This window comes from Oncorhynchus gorbuscha, linkage group LG19 (assembly GCF_021184085.1).
Source record: "Oncorhynchus gorbuscha isolate QuinsamMale2020 ecotype Even-year linkage group LG19, OgorEven_v1.0, whole genome shotgun sequence".
In the NCBI taxonomy this organism is placed as follows: Eukaryota; Metazoa; Chordata; class Actinopteri; order Salmoniformes; family Salmonidae; genus Oncorhynchus; species Oncorhynchus gorbuscha.
This window is the reverse complement of record NC_060191.1, coordinates 5,732,152-5,759,506: the sequence shown is the minus strand read 5'-3', so window position 1 is coordinate 5,759,506 and position 27,355 is coordinate 5,732,152. Positions and strand designations below refer to the sequence as shown.

General features: G+C 44.7%; 1 protein-coding gene across 1 annotated transcript in view; it reads right to left on the bottom strand.

The window, feature by feature from the left end:
• Window positions 1-27,355, bottom strand: part of LOC124004696 (voltage-dependent calcium channel gamma-7 subunit-like) — a 36,751-nt gene that overhangs the window by 8,454 nt on the left and 942 nt on the right. Inside the window, exons 2-4 of the mRNA XM_046313407.1 lie at window positions 10,151-10,346; window positions 9,585-9,671; window positions 7,292-7,432 (exon numbers count right to left, since the gene is read on the bottom strand). Coding sequence (XP_046169363.1) covers window positions 7,292-7,432; window positions 9,585-9,671; window positions 10,151-10,346 — 424 coding nt within the window. The remainder of the gene's footprint in view (window positions 1-7,291; window positions 7,433-9,584; window positions 9,672-10,150; window positions 10,347-27,355) is intronic.

Genomic DNA, 27,355 nt, shown 5'->3' with positions numbered 1-27,355 from the left:
ATAATCTGCTCAGACCCCAACCAAGGAACATCAAAAGTCGTGCTATAAATTCACAGACAACACAAAGATTCCTTGATGCCCTTCCAGACTCCCTCTGCCTACCCAAGGACGCCAGAGGACAAAAATCCGTTAACCACCTAACTGAGGATCTCAATTTAACCTTGCGCAATACCCTAGATGCAGTTGCACCCCTAAAAACTAAAAAAAATGTCTCATAAGAAACTAGCTCCATGGTACACAGAAAATACCCGAGCTCTGAAGCAAGCTTCCAGAAAATTGGAACGGAAATGGCGCCACACCAAACTGGAAGTCTTCCGACTAGCTTGGAAGGATGGTACCGTGCAGTACCGAAGAGCCCTTACTGCTGCTCGATCGTCCTATTTTTCTAACTTAATTGAGGAAAATAAGAACAATCCGAAATTCCTTTTTGATACTGTGGCAAAGCTAACTAAAAAGCAGCATTCCCCAAGAGAGGATGACTTGCACTTTAGCAGTGATAAATTCATGAACTTCTTTGAGGAAAAGATTATGATTATTAGAAAGCAAATTACGGACTCCTCTTTAAACCTGCGTATTCCTCCAAACCTCAGTTGTCCTGAGTCTGCACAACTCTGCCAGGACCTAGGATCAAGAGAGACGCTCAAGTGTTTTAGTACTATATCTCTTGACACAATGATGAAAATAATCATGGCCTCTAAACCTTCAAGCTGTATACTGGACCCTATTCCAACTAAACTACTGAAAGAGCTGCTTCCTGTGCTTGGCCCTCCTATGTTGAACATAATAAACGGCTCTCTATCCACTGGATGTGTACCAAACTCACTAAAAGTGGCAGTAATAAAGCCTCTCTTGAAAAAGCCAAACCTTGACCCAGAAAATATAAAAAACTATCGGCCTATATCGAATCTTCCATTCCTCTCAAAGATTTTAGAGAAGGCTGTTGCGCAGCAACTCACTGCCTTCCTGAAGACAAACAATGTATACGAAATGCTTCAGTCTGGTTTTAGACCCCATCATAGCACTGAGACGGCACTTGTGAAGGTGGTAAATGACATTTTGATGGCATCGGACCGAGGCTCTGCATCTGTCCTCGTGCTCCTAGACCTTAGTGCTGCTTTTGATACCATCGATCACCACATTCTTTTGGAGAGATTGGAAACCCAAATTGGTCTACACGGACATGTTCTGGCCTGGTTTAGGTCTTATCTGTCGGAAAGATATCAGTTTGTCTCTGTGAATGGTTTGTCCTCTGACAAATCAACTGTACATTTCGGTGTTCCTCAAGGTTCTGTTTTAGGACCACTATTGTTTTCACTATATATTTTACCTCTTGGGGATGTTATTCGAAAACATAATGTAAACTTTCACTGCTATGCGGATGACACACAGCTGTACATTTCAATGAAACATGGTGAAGCACCAAAATTGCCCTCGCTAGAAGCATGTGTTTCAGACATAAGGAAGTGGATGGCTGCAAACTTTCTACTATTAAACTCGGACAAAACAGAGATGCTTGTTCTAGGTCCCAAGAAACAAAGAGATCTTCTGTTGAATCTGACAATTAATCTTAATGGTTGTACAGTCGTCTCAAATAAAACTGTGAAGGACCTCGGCGTTACTCTGGACCCTGATCTCTCTTTTGAAGAACATATCAAGACCATTTCGAGGACAGCTTTTTTCCATCTACGTAACATTGCAAAAATCAGAAACTTTCTGTCCAAAAATGATGCAGAAAAATTAATCCATGCTTTTGTCACTTCTAGGTTAGACTACTGCAATGCTCTATTTTCCGGCTACCCGGATAAAGCACTAAATAAACTTCAGTTAGTGCTAAATACGGCTGCTAGAATCCTGACTAGAACCAAAAAATTTGATCATATTACTCCAGTGCTAGCCTCTCTACACTGGCTTCCTGTCAAAGCAAGGGCTGATTTCAAGGTTTTACTGCTAACCTACAAAGCATTACATGGGCTTGCTCCTACCTACCTCTCTGATTTGGTCCTGCCGTACATACCTATACGTACGCTACGGTCACAAGACGCAGGCCTCCTAATTGTCCCTAGAATTTCTAAGCAAACAGCTGGAGGCAGGGCTTTCTCCTATAGAGCTCCATTTTTATGGAACGGTCTGCCTACCCATGTCAGAGACGCAAACTCGGTCTCAACCTTTAAGTCTTTACTGAAGACTCATCTCTTCAGTGGGTCATATGATTGAGTGTAGTCTGGCCCAGGAGTGGGAAGGTGAACGGAAAGGCTCTGGAGCAACGAACCGCCCTTGCTGTCTCTGCCTGGCCGGTTCCCCTTTTTCCACTGGGATTCTCTGCCTCTAACCCTGTTACGGGGGCTGAGTCACTGGCTTGCTGGGGCTCTCTCGTGCCGTCCCTGGGGGGGATGCGTCACCTGGGTGGGTTGATTCACTGTTGTGGTCGGCCTGTCTGGGTTCCCCCCCACCCCTTGGGTTGTACCGTGTCGGAGATCTTTGTGGGCTATACTCGGCCTTGTCTCAGGATGGTAAGTTGGTGGTTGAAGATTTCCCTCTAGTGGTGTGGGGGCTGTGCTTTGGCAAAGTGGGTGGGGTTATATCCTTCCTGTTTGGCCCTGTCCGGGGTGTCCTCGGATGGGGCCACAGTGTCTCCTGACCCCTCCTGTCTCAGCCTCCAGTATTTATGCTGCAGTAGTTTATGTGTCGGGGGCTAGGGTCAGTTTGTTTATCTGGAGTACTTCTCCTGTCCTATTCGGTGTCCTGTGTAAATCTAAGTGTGCGTTCTCTAATTCTCTCCTTCTCTCTTTCTTTCTCTCTCTCGGAGGACCTGAGCCCTAGAACCATGCCCCAGGACTACCTGACATGATGACTCCTTGCTGTCCCCAGTCCACCTGGCCATGCTGCTGCTCCAGTTTCAACTGGCCTGGGCCCTAGGACCATGTCCCAGGACTACCTGACATGAGGACTCCTTGCTGTCCCCAGTCCACCTGGCCATGCTCCTGCTCCAGTTTCAACTGTTCTGCCTTACTATTATTCAACCATGCTGGTCATTTATGAACATTTGAACATCTTGGCCACGTTCTGTTATAATCTCCATCTGGCACAGCCAGAAGAGGACTGGCCACCCCACATATGCTCTCTCTAATTCTCTCTCTCTTTCTCTCTCTCGGAGGACCTGAGCCCTAGGACCGTGCCCCAGGACTACCTGACATGATGGCTCCTTGCTGTCCCCAGTCCATCTGACTGTGCTGCTGCTCCAGTTTCAACTGTTCTGCCTTATTATTATTTGACCATGCTGGTCATTTATGAACATTTGAACATCTTGGTCATGTTCTGTTATAATCTCTACCCGGCACAGCCAGAAGAGGACTGGCCACCCCACATAGCCCGGTTCCTCTCTAGGTTTCTTCCTAGGTTTTGGCCTTTCTAGGGAGTTTTTCCTAGCCACCGTGCTTTTACACCTGCATTGTTTGCTGTTTGGGGTTTTAGGCTGGGTTTCTGTACAGCACTTTGAGATATCAGCTGATGTACGAAGGGCTATATAAATAAATTTGATTTGATTTGATCTGATTTGGAAACGTGTGTTAACATTGCCAAAGCAAGTGAGGATATGGAGCACCCTCATCACTGCTGCCTCCTGGTCAGGAGAGTGAATTACAAAGCAGAAAAGTCCCCAAACAGCTTCACAGAGGATAGATATTTCTCTGATTTACAATACAAAATACACTACCAGTCAAAGTTTGGACACACCTACTCATTCTAGGAGTTTTCTTAACTTTCTATGGCTGCAGGGGCAGTATTGAGTAGCTTGGATGAAAAGGTGCCCATTGTAAAACGGACAGCTCAGCTCGGCAGTCTCAGTTGCTAATATATGCATATTATTATTAGTATGGGATAGAAAACACTCTAAAGTTTCCAAAACTGTCAAAATATTGTCTGTTATTATAACAGAACTGATATTGCAGGCGAAACCCTGAAGTTGCTTCTATTTTGAAAACTCCATGTTCCAGAGCCTCCCTTTGCTGGATGTAAAGGGATATGAACCAGATTCCTTTCCCTATCGCTTCCTCAAGGTGTGAACAGTCTTCAGACATAGTTTCAGGCTTTTATTTTGATGAGCCAGAACGATAACATCGCATCAAGTGTTCACATGAGTTTTGCTCCCGCAACAGAATTTGGACAGCCATTGTTTTCCCCTCTCCTACTGTGAAAGACATTTGCGGTTGATATATTATCGATTCTATATTTTAAAAACAACCTGAGGATTGATTATAAAAAACGTTTGACATATTTCTGTGGACATTATGGAAACTATGGAATTTGTCTGCGTTGTCTTGACCGCTCTTTCCTGTGGATTTCTCAACATAACGCAACAAACAAACGGAGGTATTTTGGATCTAAAAATAATCTTTATAGAACTAAAAGGAACATTTGTTGTGTAACTGGGAGTCTCGTGAGTGAAAACATCCGAAGATCAAAGGTAAACGATTAATTTGATTGCTTTTCTGATATTCGTGACAGAGCTACCTGATGCTAAGTGTACTTAATGTTTATTGTGCGATCGATAAACTTACAAACGCTTGGATTGCTTTCGCTGTAAAGCATAATTTCAAAATCTAACACGACAGGTGGATTAACAAAAGGCTAAGCTGTGTTTTGCAATATTGCACTTGTGATTTCATGAATATTAATATTTTAGGTAATATTATTTGACTGTGGCACTATGTTATTCAACGGTTGCTTATGACAAGGGATGGGTAGCGTTAAGAAGTTTAAGAATTTGTACTATTTTCTACATTTCTACACTGTAGTGAAGACATCAACACTATAAAATAACACATATGGAATCATGTAGTAACAAAAAAAAAGTGTTAAACATATCAAAATATGTTTTAGATTTGAGATTCTTCAAAGTAGACACCCTTTGCGTTGATGACAGGTTTGCACACCCTTGGCATTCTCTCAACCAGCTTCACCTGGAATGCTTTTCCAACAGTCTTGAAGGAGTTCCCACATGCTGAGCACTTGTTGGCTGCTTTTCCTTCACTGTGCGGTTCAAAACCATCTCAATTGGGTTGTGGTCGGGTGATTGTGGGGGCCAGGGGTTTTAGATGCAGCACTCCATCACTCTCTTTAATGGTCAAATAGCCCTTACACAGCCTGGTGGTGTGTTTTGGGTCATTGTCCTGTTGAAAAACAAATGATAGTCCCTCTAAGCGCAAACCAGATTGGATGGCGTATCGCTGCAGAATGCTGTGGTAGCCATGCTGGTTAAGTGTGCCTTGAATTATAAATAAATCAAAGACTGTGTCACCAGGAAAGCACCCCCACACCTCCTCCTCCATGCTTCATGGTGGGACCACACATGTGGAGATCATCCGTTCACCTACTCTGCTTCTCACAAAGACACGGTGGTTGAAACCAAAAATCTCAAATTTGGACTCATCAGACCAAAGAACAGATGATTTCCACTGGTCTAATGTCATTTGCTCATGTTTCTTGGCCCAAGCAAGTCTCTTATTATTGGTGTCCTTTTGATGTGGTTTCTCTGCAGCAATTCGGCCATGAACGACTGATTTACGCAGACTCCACTGAACAGTTGTTAGAGGAATTCAATTCCTATATGTTTAATACCCAATTAAATGAATACACTCAGCCCATTTCTAAGGATTTGTAAGAAACTTATTTGCATAAAATCAAGCAATAGCGTTTATTCTCGAGAGTACTGAACATGATGCAATTTACAACAGGTTATAAACTGAAAATGACGTCATTATGTTTCGAACTGTCCCGTCTCTCCTCCACTCCGGTACAATGGCAGTATAGTTCTCAAGCCTTCCTACATAGACCCCCACCAGTATAGATAATTTATGACCAAGCCAAGGTCTTCCTGTGTAGATAAGCATTATAGCCAGTCTGACAATAAGTTCATTCGTTTCTACCAAGGAACAGACAGTCATTGTTCTAATTCTTGATTATAATTACACACATTATATTCAGTACTAGGATTAAAATAAAATTCATATCTATACAGTAACATAATAGTATTCTGATTAGTCAGTCCTGATTGAAATGTATACATAATTAGTCATTATTGATCAAAAATCCCTTAACAGTGGATGTTGAGATATGTCTGTTACTTAAATTCTGTGAAGCATTCATTTTGGGCAGCAATCTGAGGTGCAGTTAACTCCAATAAACTGCAGCAGAGGTAGCTCTGGGTCTTCCATTCATATGGCAGTCCTAATGAGAGCCAATTTCGTCATAGAGCTTAATGGTTTTTGCAACAGCACTTGAAGAAACTTTCAAAGTTCTTGAGATTTTCCGGATTGACTGACCTTCATGTCTTAAAGTAATAATGGACTCTAGTTTCTCTTTGCTTATTTGAGTTGTTCTTCCATAATATGGACTTGCTATTTACCAAATAGGGCTATCTTCTGTATACCACCCCTACCTTGTCACAACACAACTGATTGGCTCAAACGCATTAAGAAGAAATACCACAAATGAACTTTTAACAAGGCACACCTGTTAATTGAAAGGCATTCCAGGTGACTACCTCATGAAGCTGGTTGAGAGAATACCAAGATTCTGAAAAGCTGTCAAGGCAAAAGGGTGGCTACTTTGAAGAACCTGAAATATAAAATATAAAATATATTTGGATTTGTTTACTATATGTTTACATATGTGTTCATAGTTTGATGTCTTTATTATTCTACAATGTAGAAAATAGTCAAAATAAAGAAAAACCATGGAATGAGTAGGTGTCCAAATTATTGACTGGTACTGTATGTCGACACATTTTTAGAATGAACCCTTGGCAACAGAAATTCCTGATGACACCAGTGATTGTTCTGCTCAACTTGACCTTATTCAGAGATATTATTTGCAGTAATAATGGTCAGACCCTGTTCAGGTGGTACAGGAGACATCCAAAATTAAAAATAGAGCAATGATGGAGTGGCTAGGCTGAAACAGGATGAAGACAGCAATAATCAATCACAGTTGGAAGGGGACAGAAGGGTCCAGATATGAATCATCACACACAGATAAGCCTTGTTCAAATTAACATGATTCAGGAGTGACAGAGGATATGGACACATACAGTAATAATCAAGGCCAGATGGAGTGGCCTATTTACCTGAGAGGATGGATGAAGGCAGTAATAATCAAGGCCAAATGGAGTGGCCTATTTACCCGAGAGGATGGATGAAGGCAGTAATAATCAAGGCCAGATGGAGTGGCCTATTTACCTGAGAGGATGGATGAAGGCATTAATAATCAAGGCCAGATGGAGTGGCCTATTTACCTGAGAGGATGAAGAAGATCCCGGAGACGAAGGCAAGGATGGTGCGCTGGGGCCGGATGTGTCCGATGTTACTGATGACAAAGGCCGTGAAGACGAAGAGCAGAGACACCATGGGGAACGGAGTGGCCGTCCGCACCATCTCTTACAGGGTCACAGTATTAGAGGTAAAAATGTTATGCGCTAACCATAGAGAGCAATAGCAATGGCGTCTTTTTGTAGGCATCAACTTCGCCATGGCTCATTGGCCAAAGCCTATTGGGAAATTAATTGGGGTTTTGAATAAACACCAAAAAATAAGGTATGTTGTAAACACAGGCTTAGGGAGACCTTACATGTTTTGTTCTATGAGATAATTATCAGCTAACGTCACCTTTTGTGAGTTAAGCATTTACAGTTGAAGTCGGAAGTTTACATACACCTTAGCTAAATCCATTGAAACTCAATTCCTGACATTTAACCCTAGCAAAAATACCCGTTTTAGGTCAGTTAGGATCACCATTTTACTTTAAGAATGTGAAATGTCAGAATAATTGTAGAGAGAAGAAATAATTTCAGATTTGATTTCTTTCTTCACATTCCCAGTGGGTCAGAAGTTCACATACACTCAATTAGTATTTGGTAGCATTGCCTTTAAATTGGTTAACTTGGGTCAAATGTTTCAGATAGCCTTCCACAGGCTTCCCACAATAAGTTGGGTGAATTTTGGCCCATTCCTCCTGACAGAGCTGGTGTAACTGAGTCAGGTTTGTAGGCCTCCTTGCTCATGCACGCTTTTTCAGTTCTGCACTCAAATTTTCTATGGGATTGAGATCAGGGCTTTGTGGTGGCCACTCCAATACCTTGACTTTGTTGTCCTTAAGCCATTTTGCCACAACTTTGGAAGTATGCTTGGGGTCATTGTTCATTTGGAAGACCCATTTGCGACCAAGCTTTAACTTCCTGACAATGTCTTGAGAAGTTGCTTCAATATATCCACATAATTTCTCTCATGATGCCATCTATTTTGTGAAGTGCACCAGTCCCTCCTGCAGCAACGCACCCCCACAACATGATGCTGCCACCCCCGTGCTTCACGGTTGGGATGGTGTTCTTTGGCTTGCAAGCCTCCCCCTTTTTCCTCCAAATATAACGATGGTCATTATGGCCAAACAGTTCTATTTTTGTTTCATCAGACGAGGACATTTCTCCAAAAGGTATGATCTTTGTCCCCATATACAGTTGCAAACCGTAGTATGGCTTTTTTGCCGGTTTTGGAGCAGTGGCTTCTTCCTTGCTGAGTGGCCTTTCAGGTTATGTCGATATAGGACTCGTTTTACTGTGGATATAGATACTTTTGTACCGGTTTCCTCCAGCATCTTCACAAGGTACTTTGCTGTTGTTCTGGGATTCATTCACACTTTTCGCACTAAAGTACATTCATCTCTAGGAGACAGAATGAGTCTCCTTCCTGAGCGGTATGGCGGCTGCGTGGTCCCATGGTGTTTATACTTGCGTACTATTGTTTGTACAGATGAACGTGGTACCTTCAGGCGTTTGGAAATTGCTCCCAGGGATGAACCAGACTTGTGGATGTCTACAATTGTTTTCCTGAGGTCTTAGCTGATTTCTTTTGATTTTCCCGTGAAGCAAAGATTCACTGTCTGAAGGTAGTCCTTGAAATACATCCACAGGTACACTTTCAATTGACACAAATGTCAATTAGCCTATCAGAAGCTTCTAAAGCCATGACATAATTTTCTGGAATTTTCCAAGCTGTTTAAAGGCATAGTCAATTTAGTGTATGTAAACCGGAATTATGAGTGAATTATAAGTTAAATAATCTGTTTAGAAACAATTGTTGGGAAATTTACTTGTGTCATCCACAAGGTAGTTGTCCTAACCGACTTTCCAGAACTATAGTTTGTTCACGAGAAATTAGTAGAGTGGTTGAAAAATTAATTTCAATGACTCCAACCTAAGTGTATGTAAACTTCCGACTTCGACTGTATGTAATCATAACAAACACATAAATTACAAATCTGCTTCATAACAATGAATACATGCCATGTTAACTGACTGCTATTATCTCATAGAACAAAATGTATCAGATCTCCTAAACCTGTGTTAACCCTAGAACTGATTTTTTTCTCTGTTTATCCAAAACCCCAATTCATTTCCCCATAGGCTTTGGCCAACAAGCCCTTAATGGCTGAACAAACCAGAAGTAACTAATTTCCATTTTTAGAGCTACAAGTTGGTGAGCTATGCTGAGTGTGCAGTGTAAAGCTGTAAGTGTAAGGTACAGTATACTCACTCAGAATATTAGCAGTATTCTCTGTGGTGATCTCTATCTCTGGCTCAGTGAAATACTCTGACGCCACACATCTCCCATTCTCTGTCCCTGAGAGAGAAGGGAAAGAAAGAGGAGTGTATAAAATTGAGACTTGCATGAGAAAGAGAGAGGGAGGCAGATACATACATACAGGGTTGGACTGGGACCAAAAATCTGTCCTACCATTTCTAACACAATGGACCATTTTTTTCTATAAGCCCCCCACACCGGCCCGTTTTGTTATTTGAGTTATTTTGCCAGTTAATTATAATTTTGCACAAAGAAAACAAGTTAGGCAAAAAAATGGACCAGCCCATCTGGCAATTTCCCAAAATGCCAGTCTGCCCCTGCGTACGAGAATGAAAAAATAATATAGTATATAAAATTGAGATTGTTGCACTGATATAAGGTCCGTGTTGCATTTTCCCCTAATAATTAACGTTCAGATTTAGAAGGAGTGAACTGATCCTAGATTGACTATGGCTAATTCTATCCGGAGCAGACTGGTCAGTTCACCACTGCTATTGAGGGTCAGAGATCATATGTACCCGCCACGAAGCAAACCCTCCAGAGGCCAGAGTGCAGGGCCATCTTGACCTCCATGCTCTGGTTCTGCTGTAGCACGATGCCCTCCTCCATCAACAGCCAGTAGTCTGTAGACACAGCCACGCCCACCAGCAGCAGACCACACGCCCCAAACACCGTGGACAGGATGGTCAGTGCTCTGCTACTGCACGAACTCATCTAGAGACAGGGAGAGCGGGAGGAGAGGGAGTGGGAAGGAGAGAGCAAGGATAAGTCAGACTTATTGCATGAAGTCTTCAGAGAGGAGCGAGAGACAAAGCAAAGAGAGAGACAGAAAACTCTTAAAATTAAGTCAGACTTTTAGATTAAACTAATTTACAGAGAGAGAGAGAAAGAGAGAGGGAGGGAAACAGATACCTCGTTCAAAAGTCATGCTGAGAGAAAGAGTTTATTTCTAAACCACCCTTTGTAAAATTAACCACTACACAACATGTCAGGGGCTACAGTAGCTTGAATACCACACACACGGTTTTCAAACATTTGTTGAGCTTCACATGTACATTTTTCAGGTGTTTTCCCTCATGACATTTTTTTTACGAGTTTATTTTTTTACCACTTCCAGCTACATCTGAGGAGTATTCCAGAAATATGGTTTAACAAATTCAGGATTTCCTGAACATATCAGGCTTGTCTTAACTAGATGAGGAAGGCCAGGATTTCTTGTACCCACTCCAACAAAGTCTTAGTCCACCTGCATCGCGTCCTTTGATTGGCGACCCTTGCCGCCGACCTTGGCCTAGTAACCCTCACCAAGGACCCCACTGGACTGAGGGGTAGCTCGGGCAGGTAGTTGGCTCTGGCAGATACTGACTGGCTGGCGGTTCCGGCAGATCCTGGCTGGCTGGCGGTTCCGGCAGATCCTGGCTGACTGGCGGTTCCGGCAGATCCTGGCTGACTGGCGGTTCCGGCAGATCCTGGCTGACTGGTGGTTCCGGCAGATCCTGGCTGACTGGCGGTTCCTGGCTGAATGGCGGATCCTGGCTGAATGGCGGATCCTGGCTGAATGGCGGATCTAACTGATCCTGGCTGAATGGCGGATCTGGAAGATCCTGGCTGACTGGCGGATCCTGGCTGACAGGCGGACCCTGGAAGATCCTGGCTGACTGGCGGATCCTGGCTGACAGGCGGATCTGGAAGATCCTGGCTGACTGGCGGATCCTGGCTGACAGGCGGACCCTGGAAGATCCTGGCTGACTGGCGGATCCTGGCTGACAGGCGGACCCTGGAAGATCCTGGCTGACTGGCGGATCCTGGCTGACAGGCGGATCTGGAAGATCCTGGCTGACTGGCGGATCTGGCTGCTCCATGCAGACTGGCTGCTCCATGCAGACTGGCAGCTCTGGCTGCTCCATGCAAAATGGCAGCTCTGGCTGCTCCATGCAGACTGGCAGCTCTGGCTGCTCCATGCAGACTGGCAGCTCTGGCTGCTCCATGCAGACTGGCAGCTCTGGCTGATCCATGCAGACTGGCAGCTCTGGCTGCTCCATGCAGACTGGCAGCTCTGGCTGCTCCATGCAGACTGGCAGCTCTGGCTGCTCCATGCAGACTGGCAGCTCTGGCAGCGCTGAACAGGCAGGAGACTCCGGCAGCGCTGGAGAGGAGGAAGGCTCTGGCAGCGCTAGACAGGCGGGAGACTCCGGCAGCGCTGGAGAGGAGGAAGGCTCTGGCAGCGCTAGACAGGCGGGAGACTCCGGCAGCGCTGGAGAGGAGGAAGGCTCTGGCAGCGCTAGACAGGCGGGAGACTCCGGCAGCGCTGGAGAGGAGGAAGGCTCTGGCAGCACTGGACAGGTGAAGTGCACTGAAGGCCTGGTGCGTGGTGGTGGCACTGGTGGTACTGGGCCGAGGACACGCACAGGAAGCCTGGTGCGGGGAGCTGCCACCAGAGGGCTGATGCGTGGAGGTGGTACTGGATAGACCGGACCGTGCAGGCGCACTGGAGCTCTTGAGCACCAAGCCTGCCCAACCTTAGCTGTTTGAATACTCGCACTGGGCTATGCAGGCGAACCGGAGACACCGAGCGCAAGGTTGGTGCCATGTAAGCCGGTCCAAGGACACGCACTGGAGACCAGATGCGTAGAGCTGGCTTCATGACACTTGGCTCGATGCTTACTCTAGCCCGGCCAATACACGGAGCTGGTATGTACCACACCGGGCTATGCACGTGTACTGGAGACTCCGCGCACCGCAGCATAACACGGTGCCTGCCCAGTCTCTCGGTCCTTTTCCATCCAATATCTCCTCTCAAGAGATTAGCAAAGCATCGCTGGCAGTCAACTGATCGCAGCCTATTGTACCTGCATTCTGTAAAAGTTCTCCTTGATTATTTGGACAACTTGATGGCCAGGGAATGCAACACAGACATTAAAAAAACCATATTCAATGAGAGGCAGACTTCTTCCGGCTTTACACACCGTTGCCTTGCCATATTGTTCAGCATCGCCCACATTGTACAGGACATTTCCAGTGGCAAGACAATCTCTAAGCAATACACATAGTTGACCTAGCAGTCAACGCGAAACCGCGTTGGGTTACATTTGCTATATATGGGTTGAGTCAATTTTTTAGATATATGAATGATTGTGCGGAAAAACGATAACGTTCAAAAATAGATTTTTCTGAATGATCTAAAGGATATATTTGAGGTCCAAAAATGTGTTCCCTTTGTAAAGTACGGCGAACAATGCAGGCTTCGATGTCAAGTGGATTTTCCAAGGAGACAGGCCATAGTGAAAAACAAGAATCTGATGATAAGGCTCTCTTTCAAGCTCTCTTTCTGGAGGCGGAAATTCCGAGATTGCACAAATTCTGGTTTTGACAGATCTCGCTAAATCACTAATCCGGCTTTTTGCTACACCCGTCTGGGCTCCCATTTGGGGACCAACCAGAAACGACCCTGCTTAGTTTCAGAGGCAAACCAGCAGTGGGATGCAGGGTAACATGATGCTGGAATGTGCCAACACTTGAAAAAAGGCAGTGACAGCAAATGCCAGGGTAAAGTAACCAACTATAGGGAAACCTGCAGGAAAGAGAGAGACGTTTTATTTAATTACAGTATCATACCAAATGAAAGTTAGATTTTTTACATTTGATTCCACATGAGAAAGTGAGATTTTCACATGTAAAAGTTTTGTGAGGCACATGTGAAAAGATGGTGTTAACATGTGAACTCTACATTTAATACATGTGAAAACAGCTCTCACATTGAAACTGCAAATTTAACATGCGCTTTTTTGCAAGGTCACACAAATAAGTCATTTTGTCGCTAAAGAGGAGTTACAACACATGCATTTGGGAACCAATCACAGAAAAGGTCAAAGGGCAGAGAGATGAGGGCCAAGTTGAGGATCATCAACAAGCACACACAAAGGTTCCATTGTGATTCCGACATGAACTTTCCAGGCCTTAGTGCTTGTTGACTGGCCAACACTGCACTGCATATCCTCTCTCCCCAGTCAGCACGCTGGGTGTGTGTGTGGTAATTCACCCTGTGTGTTCATTCATCACCCATTTGCGACACAATCGGAGGGATGAAGGAGAGGAGGGATGAATGGAGAGGGAAGAGTGAATGGAGCCTGTCCACTGCTCTTGTACACTGCTGTTGTCCATTGTGTCCTCACATCACCCTGAAGAGTCATTTGGTCAGTGGTCCTCAATGCTGTTTCAGAGTAACTGTCTTTGTCTGAGATGAGCTCCCGGTCTATGCTCAGTTTCTCATTTATCACACTAATGGTTAAGGATAGGATGTGGAGAGGGGAAGCTGATTCTAGACCTGTGGCTATGGGCAGCTTCTACCCAGAGTGACATCCCACTGGAAAAGCATGCTGGGAGAGAAGGCATTTCTTTTGGATGTGCTTATTGTGCAGTGAATGGAGCGAATGGAGAGGGAAGGAGGGATGAAAGTAGAGGGAAGGAGGGATGATTGTAGAGGGAAGGAGGAATTAATGTAGAGGGAAGGAGGGATGAATGGAGAGGGAAGGAGGGATGAAAGTAGAGGGAAGGAGGGATGAAAGTAGAGGGAAAGAGGGATGAATGGAGAGGGATGGAGGGATGAAGTAGAGGGAAGGAGGGATGAAAGTAGAGGGAAGGAGGGATGAAAGTAGAGGGAAGGAGGGATGAATGTAGGGGGAAGGAGGGATGAATGTAGAGGGAAGGAGGGATGAAAGTAGAGGGAAGGAGGGATGAAAATAGAGGGAAGGAGGGATGAATGTAGAGGGAAGGAGGGATGAATGTAGAGGGAAGGAGGGATGAAAGTAGAGGGAAGGAGGGATGAAAGTAGAGGGAATGAGAGATGAAATTAGAGGGAAGGGGGGATGAATGGAGAGGGAAGGAGGGATGAATGTAGAGGGAAGGAGGGATGAATGTAGAGGGAAGGAGAGATGAATGTAGAGGGAAGGAGGGATGAAAGTAGAGGGAAGGAGGGATGAATGGAGAGGGAAGGAGGGATGAAAGTAGAGGGAAGGATGGATGAATGGAGAGGGAAGAGTGAATGGAGCCTGGCTTTGTGAGCGAGGGATTGGAGGATTGGAAGGGATGGAGGCAGGCAGGCGGAGAGGGATTTAAAGAGCTGGGAGATGGGAATTAAGAATAGGGTGGAGAGAGAGACAGATTCAACGGAGGGAAACAGATAAAAAGACAATGTCAGGAAGGAAGACAGACAGACAGTGAATGGAGGATAACTATGGAAACGGCTAGCAAAACTCTACATGCATATGCTATTTATACTACTGATTTGCTGTTGTGGATTATTAAGTGATAATTACTTTAACATACTGATGAAATGGTGTTGTGGATTATTAGGTGATAATTACTTTAAAATACTGATGAAATGGTGTTGTGGATTATTAGGTGATAATTACTTTAACATACTGATGAAATGGTGTTGTGGTTATTAGGTGATAATTACTTTAACATACTGATGAAATGGTGTTGTGGATTATTAGGTGATAATTACTTTAACATACTGATGAAATGGTGTTGCTCAGAGACTGTCTCCCTCCTAATTGGATATCCTTCTCATTCTCTCCATCTCCTTGTATTTCAACATGTCATTGTGTTTCTTCCTTTTTCCTTCCCTCTGTTTCTTTCCTTCTTTCTCCTTCCCTCTGTTTCTTTCCTTCTTTCTCCTTCCCTCTGTTTCTTTCCTTCTTTCTCCTTCCCTCTGTTTCTTTCTTCCTTTCTCCTTCCCTCTGTTTCTTTCCTTCTTTCTCCTTCCCTCTGTTTCTTTCCTTCTTTCTCCTTCCCTCTGTTTCTTTCCTTCTTTCTCCTTCCCTCTGTTTCTTTCTTCCTTTCTCCTTCCCTCTGTTTCTTTCCTTCTTTCTCCTTCCCTCTGTTTCTTTCCTTCTTTCTCCTTCCCTCTGTTTCTTTCCTTCTTTCTCCTTCCCTCTGTTTCTTTCTTCCTTTCTCCTTCCCTCTGTTTCTTTCCTTCTTTCTCCTTCCCTCTGTTTCTTTCCTTCTTTCTCCTTCCCTCTGTTTCTTTCCTTCTTTCTCCTTCCCTCTGTTTCTTTCTTCCTTTCTCCTTCCCTCTGTTTCTTTCCTTCTTTCTCCTTCCCTCTGTTTCTTTCCTTCTTTCTCCTTCCCTCTGTTTCTTTCTTCCTTTCTCCTTCCCTCTGTTTCTTTCCTTCTTTCTCCTTCCCTCTGTTTCTTTCCTTCTCTTCACGTCTTCCCATTACTTCTGTCTCCCTCACATCTTCATTTTCACCCTCTTCCCAATGTTTTCCCCTTCCTCCTCCTTCCCGTTTCATTCCTCAGTGTCCTTCGCTCTCTCCTTCCCTCCTCCACCATTTTCACCTGGTCATGTTTCTCTCCCTGTGTTGTCTCTCCAGTCTGTGTGGTGACTCAGCGGAGCCCCCAGAGCTGAGTGGAGATGTATGGGCCTGGGGGGCGACATTGTGTGTGTGTGTGTGTGTGGGGAGGGGGGGGGAGACATGACAGTACAGAATCTGGGGCTAGACAAGGAGGACCAGTCAGAGACATTAATTCACAGATACAGAGCAGAATAGATCTGACTAAAGCCAGAGACATGGAAAGAAGAGGAGGGGGAGCAGAACGGACTAAAGACAGAGATATAGAAAGAGGAGGGGGAATAGCTAGAAGAGAGACAGAGAGAAAAGGAGGAGTGACTAGAAGTGAGACAGAGAGAATAGGAGGAGTGACTAGAAGAGAGGCAGAGAGAATAGGAGGAGTGACTAGAAGAGAGACAGAGAGAATAGGAGGAGTGACTAGAAGAGAGACCGAGAGAATAGGAGGAGTGACTAGAAGAGAGACCGAGAGAATAGGAGGAGTGACTATAAGAGAGACCGAGAGAATAGGAGGAGTGACTAGAAGAGAGACAGAGAGAATAGGAGGAGTGACTAGAAGAGAGACCGAGAGAATAGGAGGAGTGACTAGAAGAGAGACCGAGAGAATAGGAGGAGTGACTAGAAGAGAGACAGAGAGGAGAGGAGGGGTGACTAGAAGAGAGACGGAGAGGAGAGGAGAGGAGAGGAGAGGAGAGGAGAGGAGAGGAGAGGAGAGGAGAGGAGAGGAGAGGAGAGGAGAGGAGAGGAGAGGAGAGGAGAGGAGAGGAGAGGAGAGGAGAGGAGAGGAGAGGAGAGGAGAGATATGATGAGATAGGATAGGAGGAGTGACTAGAAGAGAGACAGAGAGGAGAGGAGGAGGAGAGATATGATAAGAGAGGAGAGGAGGAGGAGAGATATGATGAGAGGACAGGAGGAGTGACTAGAAGAGAGGCAGAGAGGAGAGGAGGGGGAGAGATATTATGAGAGGATAGGAGGAGTGACTTGAAGAGACAGAGAGGAGAGGAGGTGTGACTAGAAGAGAGACATACAGGAGAGGAGGAGGGGAGGAGAGATATGATGAGAAGATAGGAGTGACTAGAAAATAGACATACAGGAGAGGAGGAGTGACAAGAAAAGAGACATACAGGAGAGGAGGAGTGACAAGAAAAGAGACATACAGGAGAGGAGGAGTGACAAGAAAAGAGACATACAGGAGAGGAGGAGTGACAAGAAAAGAGACATACAGGAGAGGAGGAGTGACAAGAAAAGAGACATACAGGAGAGGAGGAGGAGAGATATGATTAGAGGAGAGGATGAGTGACTAGAAGAGAGACATACAGGAGAGGAGGAGGAGAGATATTATGAGAGGATAGGAGGTGTGACTTGAAGAGACAGAGAGGAGAGGAGGAGTGACTAGAAGAGAGACATACAGGAGAGGAGGAGGGGAGGAGAGATATGATGAGAAGATAGGAGTGACTAGAAAATAGACATACAGGAGAGGAGGAGTGACAAGAAAAGAGACATACAGGAGAGGAGGAGTGACTAGAAGAGAGACATACAGGATAGGAGGAGTGACTAGAAGAGAGACATACAGGAGAGGAGGAGGAGAGATATGATTAGAGGAGAGGAGGAGTGACTATAAGAGAGACATACAGGATAGGAGGAGTGACTAGAAGAGAGACATACAGGAGAGGAGGAGGAGAGATATGATTAGAGGAGAGGAGGAGTGACTAGAAGAGAGACATACAGGAGAGGAGGAGTGACAAGAAAAGAGACATACAGGAGAGGAGGAGGAGAGATATGATGAGAGGATAGGAGGAGTGACTAGAAGAGAGACATACAGGATAGGAGGAGTGACTAGAAGAGAGACATACAGGAGAGGAGGAGGAGAGATAAGATTAGAGGAGAGGAGGAGTGACTATAAGAGAGACATACAGGATAGGAGGAGTGACTAGAAGAGAGACATACAGGATAGGAGGAGTGACTAGAAGAGAGACATACAGGAGAGGAGGAGGAGAGATAAGATTAGAGGAGAGGAGGAGTGACTATAAGAGAGACATACAGGATAGGAGGAGTGACAAGAAAAGAGACATAAAGGAGAGGAGGAGGAGATATATGATTAGAGGAGAGGAGGAGTGACTATAAGAGAGACATACAGGATAGGAGGAGTGACTAGAAGAGAGACATACAGGAGAGGAGGAGGAGAGATATGATTAGAGGAGAGGAGGAGTGACTATAAGAGAGACATACAGGATAGGAGGAGTGACTAGAAGAGAGACATACAGGAGAGGAGGAGGAGAGATATGATTAGAGGAGAGGAGGAGTGACTAGAAGAGAGACATACAGGATAGGAGGAGTGACTAGAAGAGAGACATACAGGAGAGGAGGAGGAGAGATATGATTAGAGGAGAGGAGGAGTGACTAGAAGAGAGACATACAGGAGAGGAGGAGTGACAAGAAAAGAGACATACAGGAGAGGAGGAGGAGAGATATGATGAGAGGATAGGAGGAGTGACTAGAAGAGAGACATACAGGATAGGAGGAGTGACTAGAAGAGAGACATACAGGAGAGGAGGAGGAGAGATAAGATTAGAGGAGAGGAGGAGTGACTATAAGAGAGACATACAGGATAGGAGGAGTGACTAGATGAGAGACATACAGGAGAGGAGGAGGAGAGATATGATAAGAGGAGAGGAGGAGTGACTAGAAGAGAGACATACAGGATAGGAGGAGTGACAAGAAAAGAGACATAAAGGAGAGGAGGAGGAGATATATGATTAGAGGAGAGGAGGAGTGACTATAAGAGAGACATACAGGATAGGAGGAGTGACTAGAAGAGAGACATACAGGAGAGGAGGAGGAGAGATATGATTAGAGGAGAGGAGGAGTGACTATAAGAGAGACATACAGGATAGGAGGAGTGACTAGAAGAGAGACATACAGGAGAGGAGGAGGAGAGATATGATTAGAGGAGAGGAGGAGTGACTAGAAGAGAGACATACAGGATAGGAGGAGTGACTAGAAGAGAGACATACAGGAGAGGAGGAGGAGAGATATGATTAGAGGAGAGGAGGAGTGACTAGAAGAGAGACATACAGGAGAGGAGGAGTGACAAGAAAAGAGACATACAGGAGAGGAGGAGGAGAGATATGATGAGAGGATAGGAGGAGTGACTAGAAGAGAGACATACAGGATAGGAGGAGTGACTAGAAGAGAGACATACAGGAGAGGAGGAGGATAGATAAGATTAGAGGAGAGGAGGAGTGACTAGAAGAGAGACATACAGGATAGGAGGAGTGACTAGAAGAGAGACATACAGGAGAGGAGGAGGAGAGATATGATTAGAGGAGAGGAGGAGTGACTAGAAGAGAGACATACAGGATAGGAGGAGTGACTAGATGAGAGACATACAGGAGAGGAGGAGGAGAGATATGATAAGAGGAGAGGAGGAGTGACTAGAAGAGAGACATACAGGATAGGAGGAGTGACAAGAAAAGAGACATAAAGGAGAGGAGGAGGAGATATATGATTAGAGGAGAGGAGGAGTGACTAGAAGAGAGACATACAGGATAGGAGGAGTGACTAGAAGAGAGACATACAGGAGAGGAGGAGGAGAGATATGATTAGAGGAGAGGAGGAGTGACTAGAAGAGAGACATACAGGATAGGAGGAGTGACTAGAAGAGAGACACACAGGAGAGGAGGAGAGATATGATTAGAGGAGAGGAGGAGTGACTAGAAGAGAGACATACAGGATAGGAGGAGTGACTAGAAGAGAGACATACAGGAGAGGAGGAGGAGAGATATGATTATAGGAGAGGAGGAGTGACTAGAAGAGAGACATACAGGATAGGAGGAGTGACTAGTAGAGAGACATACAGGAGAGGAGGAGGAGAGATATGATTAGAGGAGAGGAGGAGTGACTAGAAGAGAGACATACAGGAGAGGAGGAGGAGAGGTCCAAAAAAAGTAAGGGAGTAATCAAGACAAGAAATCAGATATGAAGAATGAATGGAAGAAATACACAGAAGGAGTGGTCAGTGAAGATTCAGCACAACTCTGCAGTATTTCTAAAAGCTGTCCCCTCCCTGCTGCCCTCACTCACTGACATTTACATTTCAGTCATTCAGCAGACACTCTTTTCCCTCACTCCCCCTCACTGATGTGATAGGCCTGGATAGGTAGACGCTATATGGTGGAAACTACTACTTACTGTGAACCAGACACCTCAGATTCACAGAGGGGATAACTTAAAACCTCTTGAATCTAGGGGGCACTATTTTCATTTTTGGAAAAATAACGTTCCCTAAGTAAACGGGCTATTTTGTCAGGACAAGATGCTAGAATATGCATATAATTGACAGCTTAGGATAGAAAACACTCTAAAGTTTCCAAAACTGTAAAAATATTGTCTGTGAGTATAACCATTAGCTCTGACAAATTGAAAACTCTAGTCATTGGCGACTCCATTACCCGCAGTATTAGACTTAAAACGAATCATCCAGCGATCATACACTGTTTACCAGGGGGCAGGGCTACCGACGTTAAGTCTAATCTGAAGATGGTGCTGGCTAAAGCTAAAACTGGCGAGTGTAGAGAGTATAGAGATATTGTTATCCACGTCGGCACCAACGATGTTAGGATGAAACAGTCAGAGATCACCAAGCGCAACATAGCTTATGCGTGTAAATCAGCTAGAAAGATGTGTCGGCATCGAGTAATTGTCTCTGGCCCCCTCCCAGTTAGGGGGAGTGATGAGCTCTACAGCAGAGTCTCACAACTCAATCGCTGGTTGAAAACTGTTTTCTGCCCCTCCCAAAAGATAGAATTTGTAGATAATTGGCCCTATTTCTGGGACTCACCCACAAACAGGACCAAGCCTGACCTGCTGAGGAGTGACGGACTCCATCCTAGCTGGATGGGCGCACTCATCTTATCTACCAACATAGACATGGCTCTAACTCCTCTAGCTCCACAATGAAATAGGGTGCAGGGAAGGCAGCAGGCTGTTTGCCAGCCTGCCAGCATAGTGGAGTCTGCCACTAGCACAGTCAGTGTAGTCAGCTCAGCTATCACCATTGTGACCGTGTCTGTGCCTCGACCTAGGTTGGGCAAAACTAAACATGGTGGTGTTCGCCTTAGCAATCTCACTAGGATAAAGACCACCTCCATTCCTGTCATTATTGAAAGAGATCATGATACCTCACATCTCAAAATAGGGCTACTTAATGTTAGATCCCTTACTTCAAAGGCAATTATAGTCAATGAACTAATCACTGATCATAATCTTGATGTGATTGTTCTGACTGAAACATGGCTTAAGCCTGATGAATTTACTGTGTTAAATGAGGCCTCACCTCCTGGCTACACTAGTGACCATATCCCCCGTGCATCCCGCAAAGGCGGAGGTGTTGCTAACATTTACGATAGCAAATTTCAATTTACAAAAAATAAATGACGTTTTCGTCTTTTGAGCTTCTAGTCATGAAATCTATGCAGCCTACTCAATCACTTTTTATAGCTACTGTTTACAGGCCTCCTGGGCCATATACAGCGTTACTCACTGAGTTCCCTGAATTCATATCGGACCTTGTAGTCATAGCAGATAATATTCTAATCTTTGGTGACTTTAATATTCACATGGAAAAGTCCACAGACCCACTCCAAAAGGCTTTTGGAGCCATCATCGACTCAGTGGGTTTTGTCCAACATGACTCTGGACCCACTCACTGTCACAGTCATACGCTGGACCTAGTTTTGTCCCATGGAATAAATGTTGTGGATCTTAATGTTTTTCCTCATAATCCTGGACTATCGGACCACTATTTTATTACGTTTGCAATTGCAACAAATAATCTGCTCAGACCCCAACCAAGGAACATCAAAAGTCGTGCTATAAATTCACAGACAACATAAAGATTCCTTGATGTCCTTCCAGACTCCCTCTGTCTACCCAAGGACGCCAGAGGCAAAAATCAGTTAACCACCTAACTGAGGAACTCAATTTAACCTTGCGCAATACCCTAGATGCAGTTACACCCCTAAAAACTAAAAACATTTCTCAGAAGAAACTAGCTCCCTGGTACAGCTCTGAAGCAAGCTTCCAGAAAATTGGAACGGAAATGGCGCCACACCAAACTGGAAGTCTTCCGACTAGCTTGGAAAGACAGTACCGTGCAGTACGGAAGAGCCCTCACTGCTGCTCGATCATCCTATTTTTCTAACTTAATTGAGGAAAATAAGAACAATCCGAAATTCCTTTTTGATACTGTCGCAAAGCTAACTAAAAAGCAGCATTCCCCAAGAGAGGATGACTTTCACTTTAGCAGTGATAAATTCATGAACTTCTTTGAGGAAAAGATTATAATTATTAGAAAGCAAATTACGGACTCCTCTTTAAATCTGCGTATTCCTTCAAAGCTCAGTTGTCCTGAGTCTGCACAACTCTCCCAGGACCTAGGATCAAGAGAGACGCTCAAGTGTTTTAGTACTATATCTCTTGACACAATGATGAAAATAATCATGGCCTCTAAACCTTCAAGCTGCATACTGAACCCTATTCCAACTAAACTACTGAAAGAGCTGCTTCCTGTGCTTGGCCCTCCTATGTTGAACATAATAAACGGCTCTCTACCCACCGGATGTGTACCAAACTCACTAAAAGTGGCAGTAATAAAGCCTCTCTTGAAAAAGCCAAACCTTGACCCAGAAAATATAAAAAACTATCGGCCTATATCGAATCTTCCATTCCTCTCTATTTTTTTTAGAAAAAGCTGTTGCGCAGCAACTTACTGCCTTCCTGAAGACAAACAATGTATATGAAATGCCTCAGTTTGGTTTTAAACCCCATCATAGCACTGAGACGGCACTTGTGAAGGTGGTAAATTCCATTTTAATGGAATCGGACCGAGGCTCTGCATCTGTCCTCGTGCTCCTAGACCTTAGTGCTGCTTTTGATACCATCGATCACCACATTCTTTTGGAGAGATTGGAAACCCAAATTGGTCTACACGGACAAGTTCTGGCCTGGTTTAAATCTTATATGTCGGAAAGATATCAGTTTGTCTCTGTGAATGGTTTGTCCTCTGACAAATCAACTGTAAATTTCGGTGTTCCTCAAGGTTCCGTTTTAGGACCACTATTGTTTTCACTATATATTTTACCTCTTGGGGATGTTATTCGAAAACATAATGTTAACTTTCACTGCTATGCGGATGACACACAGCTGTACATTTCAATGAAACATGGTGAAGCCCCAAAATTGCCCTTGCTAGAAGCATGTGTTTCAGACATAAGGAAGTGGATGGCTGCAAACTTTCTACTTTTAAACTCGGACAAAACAGAGATGCTTGTTCTAGGTCCCAAGAAACAAAGAGATCTTCTGTTGAATCTGACAATTAATCTTAATGGTTGTACAGTCGTCTCAAATAAAACTGTGAAGGACCTCGGCATTACTCTGGACCCTGATCTCTCTTTTGAAGAACATATCAAGACCATTTCAAGGACAGCTTTTTTCCATCTACGTAACATTGCAAAAATCAGAAACTTTCTGTCCAAAAATGATGCAGAAAAATTAATCCATGCTTTTGTCACTTCTAGGTTAGACTACTGCAATGCTCTACTTTCCGGCTACCTGGATAAAGCACTAAATCAACTTCAGTTGGTGCTAAATACGGCTGCTAGAATCCTGACTATAACCAAAAAATGTGATCATATTATTCCAGTGCAAGCCTCTCTACACTGGCTTCCTGTCAAAGCAAGGGCTGATTTCAAGGTTTTACTGCTAACCTACAAAGCATTACATGGGCTTGCTCCTACCTATCTCTCTGATTTGGTCCTGCCGTACATACCTACACGTATGCTACGGTCACAAGACGCAGGCCTACGAATTGTCCCTAGAATTTCTAAGCCAACAGCTGGAGGCAGGGCTTTCTCCTATAGAGCTACATTTTTATGGAACGGTCTGCCTAACCATGTCAGAGACGCAAACTCGGTCTCAACCTTTAAGTCTTTACTGAAGACTCCTCTCTTCAGTGGGTCATATGATTGAGTGTAGTCTGGCCCAGGAGTGGGAAGGTGAACAGAAAGGCTCTGGAGCAATGAACCGCCCTTGCTGTCTCTGTCTGGTCAGTTCCCCTCTTTCCACTGGGATTCTCTGCCTCTAACCCTATTACAGGGGCTGAGTCACTGGCTTACTGGGGCTCTCTCATGCCGTCCCTGTAAGGGGTGCGTCACCTGAGTGGGTTGATTCACTGATGTGGTCATCCTGTCTGGGCTGGCACCCCCCCCCCCCCCCCCCCCTGGAGTGTGCCATGGTGGAGATCTTTGTGGGCTATACTCAGCCTTGTCTCAGGATGGTTGAAGATATCCCTCTAGTGGTGTGGGGGCTGTGGGTGGGGTTATATCCTTCCTGTTTGGCCCTGTCCGGGGGTGTCCTCGGATGGGGCCACAGTGTCTCCTGACCCCTCCTGTCTCAGCGTCCAGTATTTATGCTGCAGTAGTTTATGTGTCGGGGGGGCTAGGGTCAGTTTGTTATATCTGGAGTACTTCTCCTGTGCTATTCGCTGTCCTGTGTGAATCTTAGTGTGCGTTCTCTAATTCTCTCCTTCTCTCTTTCTTTTTCTCTCTCGGAGGACCTGAGCCCTAGGACCATGCCCCAGGACTAACTGACATGATGACCCTTGCTGTCCCCAGTCCACCTGGCCGTGCTGCTGCTCCAGTTTCAACTATTCTGCCTTATTATTATTCGACCATGCTGGTCATTTATGAACATTTGAACATCTTGGCCATGTTCTGTTATAATCTCCACCCGACACAGCCAGAAGAGGACTGGCCACCCCACATAGCCTGGTTCCTCTCTAGGTTTCTTCCTAGGTTTTGGCCTTTCTAGGGAGTTTTTCCTAGCCACCATGCTTCTACACCTGCATTGCATGCTGCTTGGGGTTTTAGGCTGGGTTTCTGTACAGCACTTTGAGATATAAGCTGATGTACGAAGGGCTATATAAATACATTTGATTTGATTTGAACATAACTGATATTGCAGGCGAAAGCCTGAGAAAAATCCAATCAGGAAGTGACTCTTATTTAGATCCTCTGCGTTCCTATGCGTCCCTATTGAGCAGTGAATGAGATATTAACCAGATTCCTTTTTCTATTGCTTCCCTAATGTGTCTAGTGTCATAATATATAGTTTCAGGCTTTTATTTTGAAAATGAGCCTGAACGTCAACATTGCGTCAGTGGTCAGCTGGAGTCTCAGAGTGTTTTGTGTGTAAAGGACAAATGCGGCCATTGTTTCTCTCTTTCCTACTAAGAAGCCATCTGTCCCGGTTGATATATTATCAAAGAGATATTTGAAAAACACCTTGAGGATTGATAATAAACAACGTTTGCCATGTTTCTGTCGATATTATGGAGCTAATTTTGAATATTTTTCGGCATTGTCGTGACCGTAATTTCCAGTCTAATTCTCAGCCAAACGTGAAGAACTGAGTTATTTCGACTACAAAAATAATATTTTTGGAAAAAAGGAACATTTGCTATCTAACTGGGAGTCTTGTGAGTGAAAACATCCGAAGCTCATCAAAGGTAAACGATTTAATTTGATTGCTTTTCTGATTTTCGTGACCAGGTTGCCTGCGGCTAGCTAGGCATAATGCTATGCTAGGCTATCGATATACTTACCCAAATGCTTGTCTTGCTTTGGCTGTAAAGCATATTTTCAAAATCTGAGATGACAGGGTGATTAACAAAAGGCTAAGCTGTGTTTCAATATATTTCACTTATGATTTCATGAATATTAATATTTTCTAGTAATATTTTTGTCCGTTGCGTTATGCTAATTCGTGTCAGTTGATGATTATGCTCCCGGATCCGGGATGGGTAGTTACAAGAGGTTTAATGGAAATTATGATATCCAAAAATAGAGGTGATAGGACTCATCTAAACTTGGCAGTCCCATGTCCTCTCTGCCAGTCAGCGCCAGATGTTAGCATGACACTCCAGAAGTGCCAGTTGACTTCAAGTCACAGCCACAGTGATGTCACTATGCTGTCCTGCCAACTGGAAGGTGTTTGACAGTGCTCACATATGGCCCTTCACTAGATTAGAAGTATTGTAGAAGTAATCGCCCCTCTGGGATAAATCACATTTTTAAAATGTCATTTACTTGAATTTTGTGTATCTATCTGCATGGTCCCTAAGGTGACCTGGAGTCACCTTAGGGACCATGATGTATTCTGATGTATTCTATGAAAAGAGAACACTCTGATGAAAGTATTAAAGCCATAACATTGGTGAAGTAAAATGCTTTACGTTGCAATTAAGTTCCAGTTCAGCACCATGGACAGCACTCCCAATGTCCAGTTCAGCACCATGGACAGCCCCTTCATTGTCCTGTTCAGCACATTGGACAGCACCCACACTGTCCAGTTCAGGATACTTGGACAGCACCCTCACTGTCCAGATCAGGATTCCTTGACAGCACCCTCATTGTCCAGTTCAGCACCATGGACAGCACTCTCATTGTCCAGTTTCTGCTCCATGGACAGCACTCTCATTGTCCAGTTTCTGCTCCATGGACAGCACTCTCATTGTCCAGTTCAGCACCATGGACAGCACCCGCACTGTCCAGTTCAGCGTCATGGACAGCACTCCCACTGACCGGTTCAGCTCCATGGACAGCACCCTCACAGTCCACTTCAACACCATGGACAGCACCCTCACTGTCAAGTTCAGGATCCTTGGACAGCACCCTCATTGACCAGCAGCACCATGGACAGAACTCTCACTGTCCAGCAGCACCATGGACAGCGCTCTTACGGTCCAGTTCAGAACTCTCAACACCCATTTCAGCACCATGGACAGCACCACCACTGCTTCAAGGGGTTCTCTAGAGCTTCAGGGTGTGCAGGGTTTTCGCTCCATCGTATCACTCACACATCTGTTTCAAATAATAACCTAATTCTGATCTTCAGTCTAGGCAATGATCTGAATCAGATGTGTTACTGAAGGACTGGAACAAAAATCTGCACACCCTCTGGAAAAAACCTGTGTTAGACAGTGTGTGAAGCTGTGAGGGGTCTCTCCGTGGTGCTGAACTAACGTGAGGCCAGTCTCTGCCACTACTGCTCCCACAACTATATTCCATGGTGTTGTCAGAATGTGGTCACTGTTCACGGCACCTCAGGTTGAGGCTCGGAGGTGGAAAACCCTTGTTTTAAAAAAGCACTTCTATGCTATGCTAAATTAGGGTTGGACTGAAAATCTACAGGACAGTAGATCTCCAGCAAGATGGTTGGGCAGCCCTGGTCTACAGAAACTAGGAGAGAGGGTCATAGAACGAAGGAGAGTGATAACGAGAGTGAGGGAGAGTAAGACAGAGAGAGAGAGAG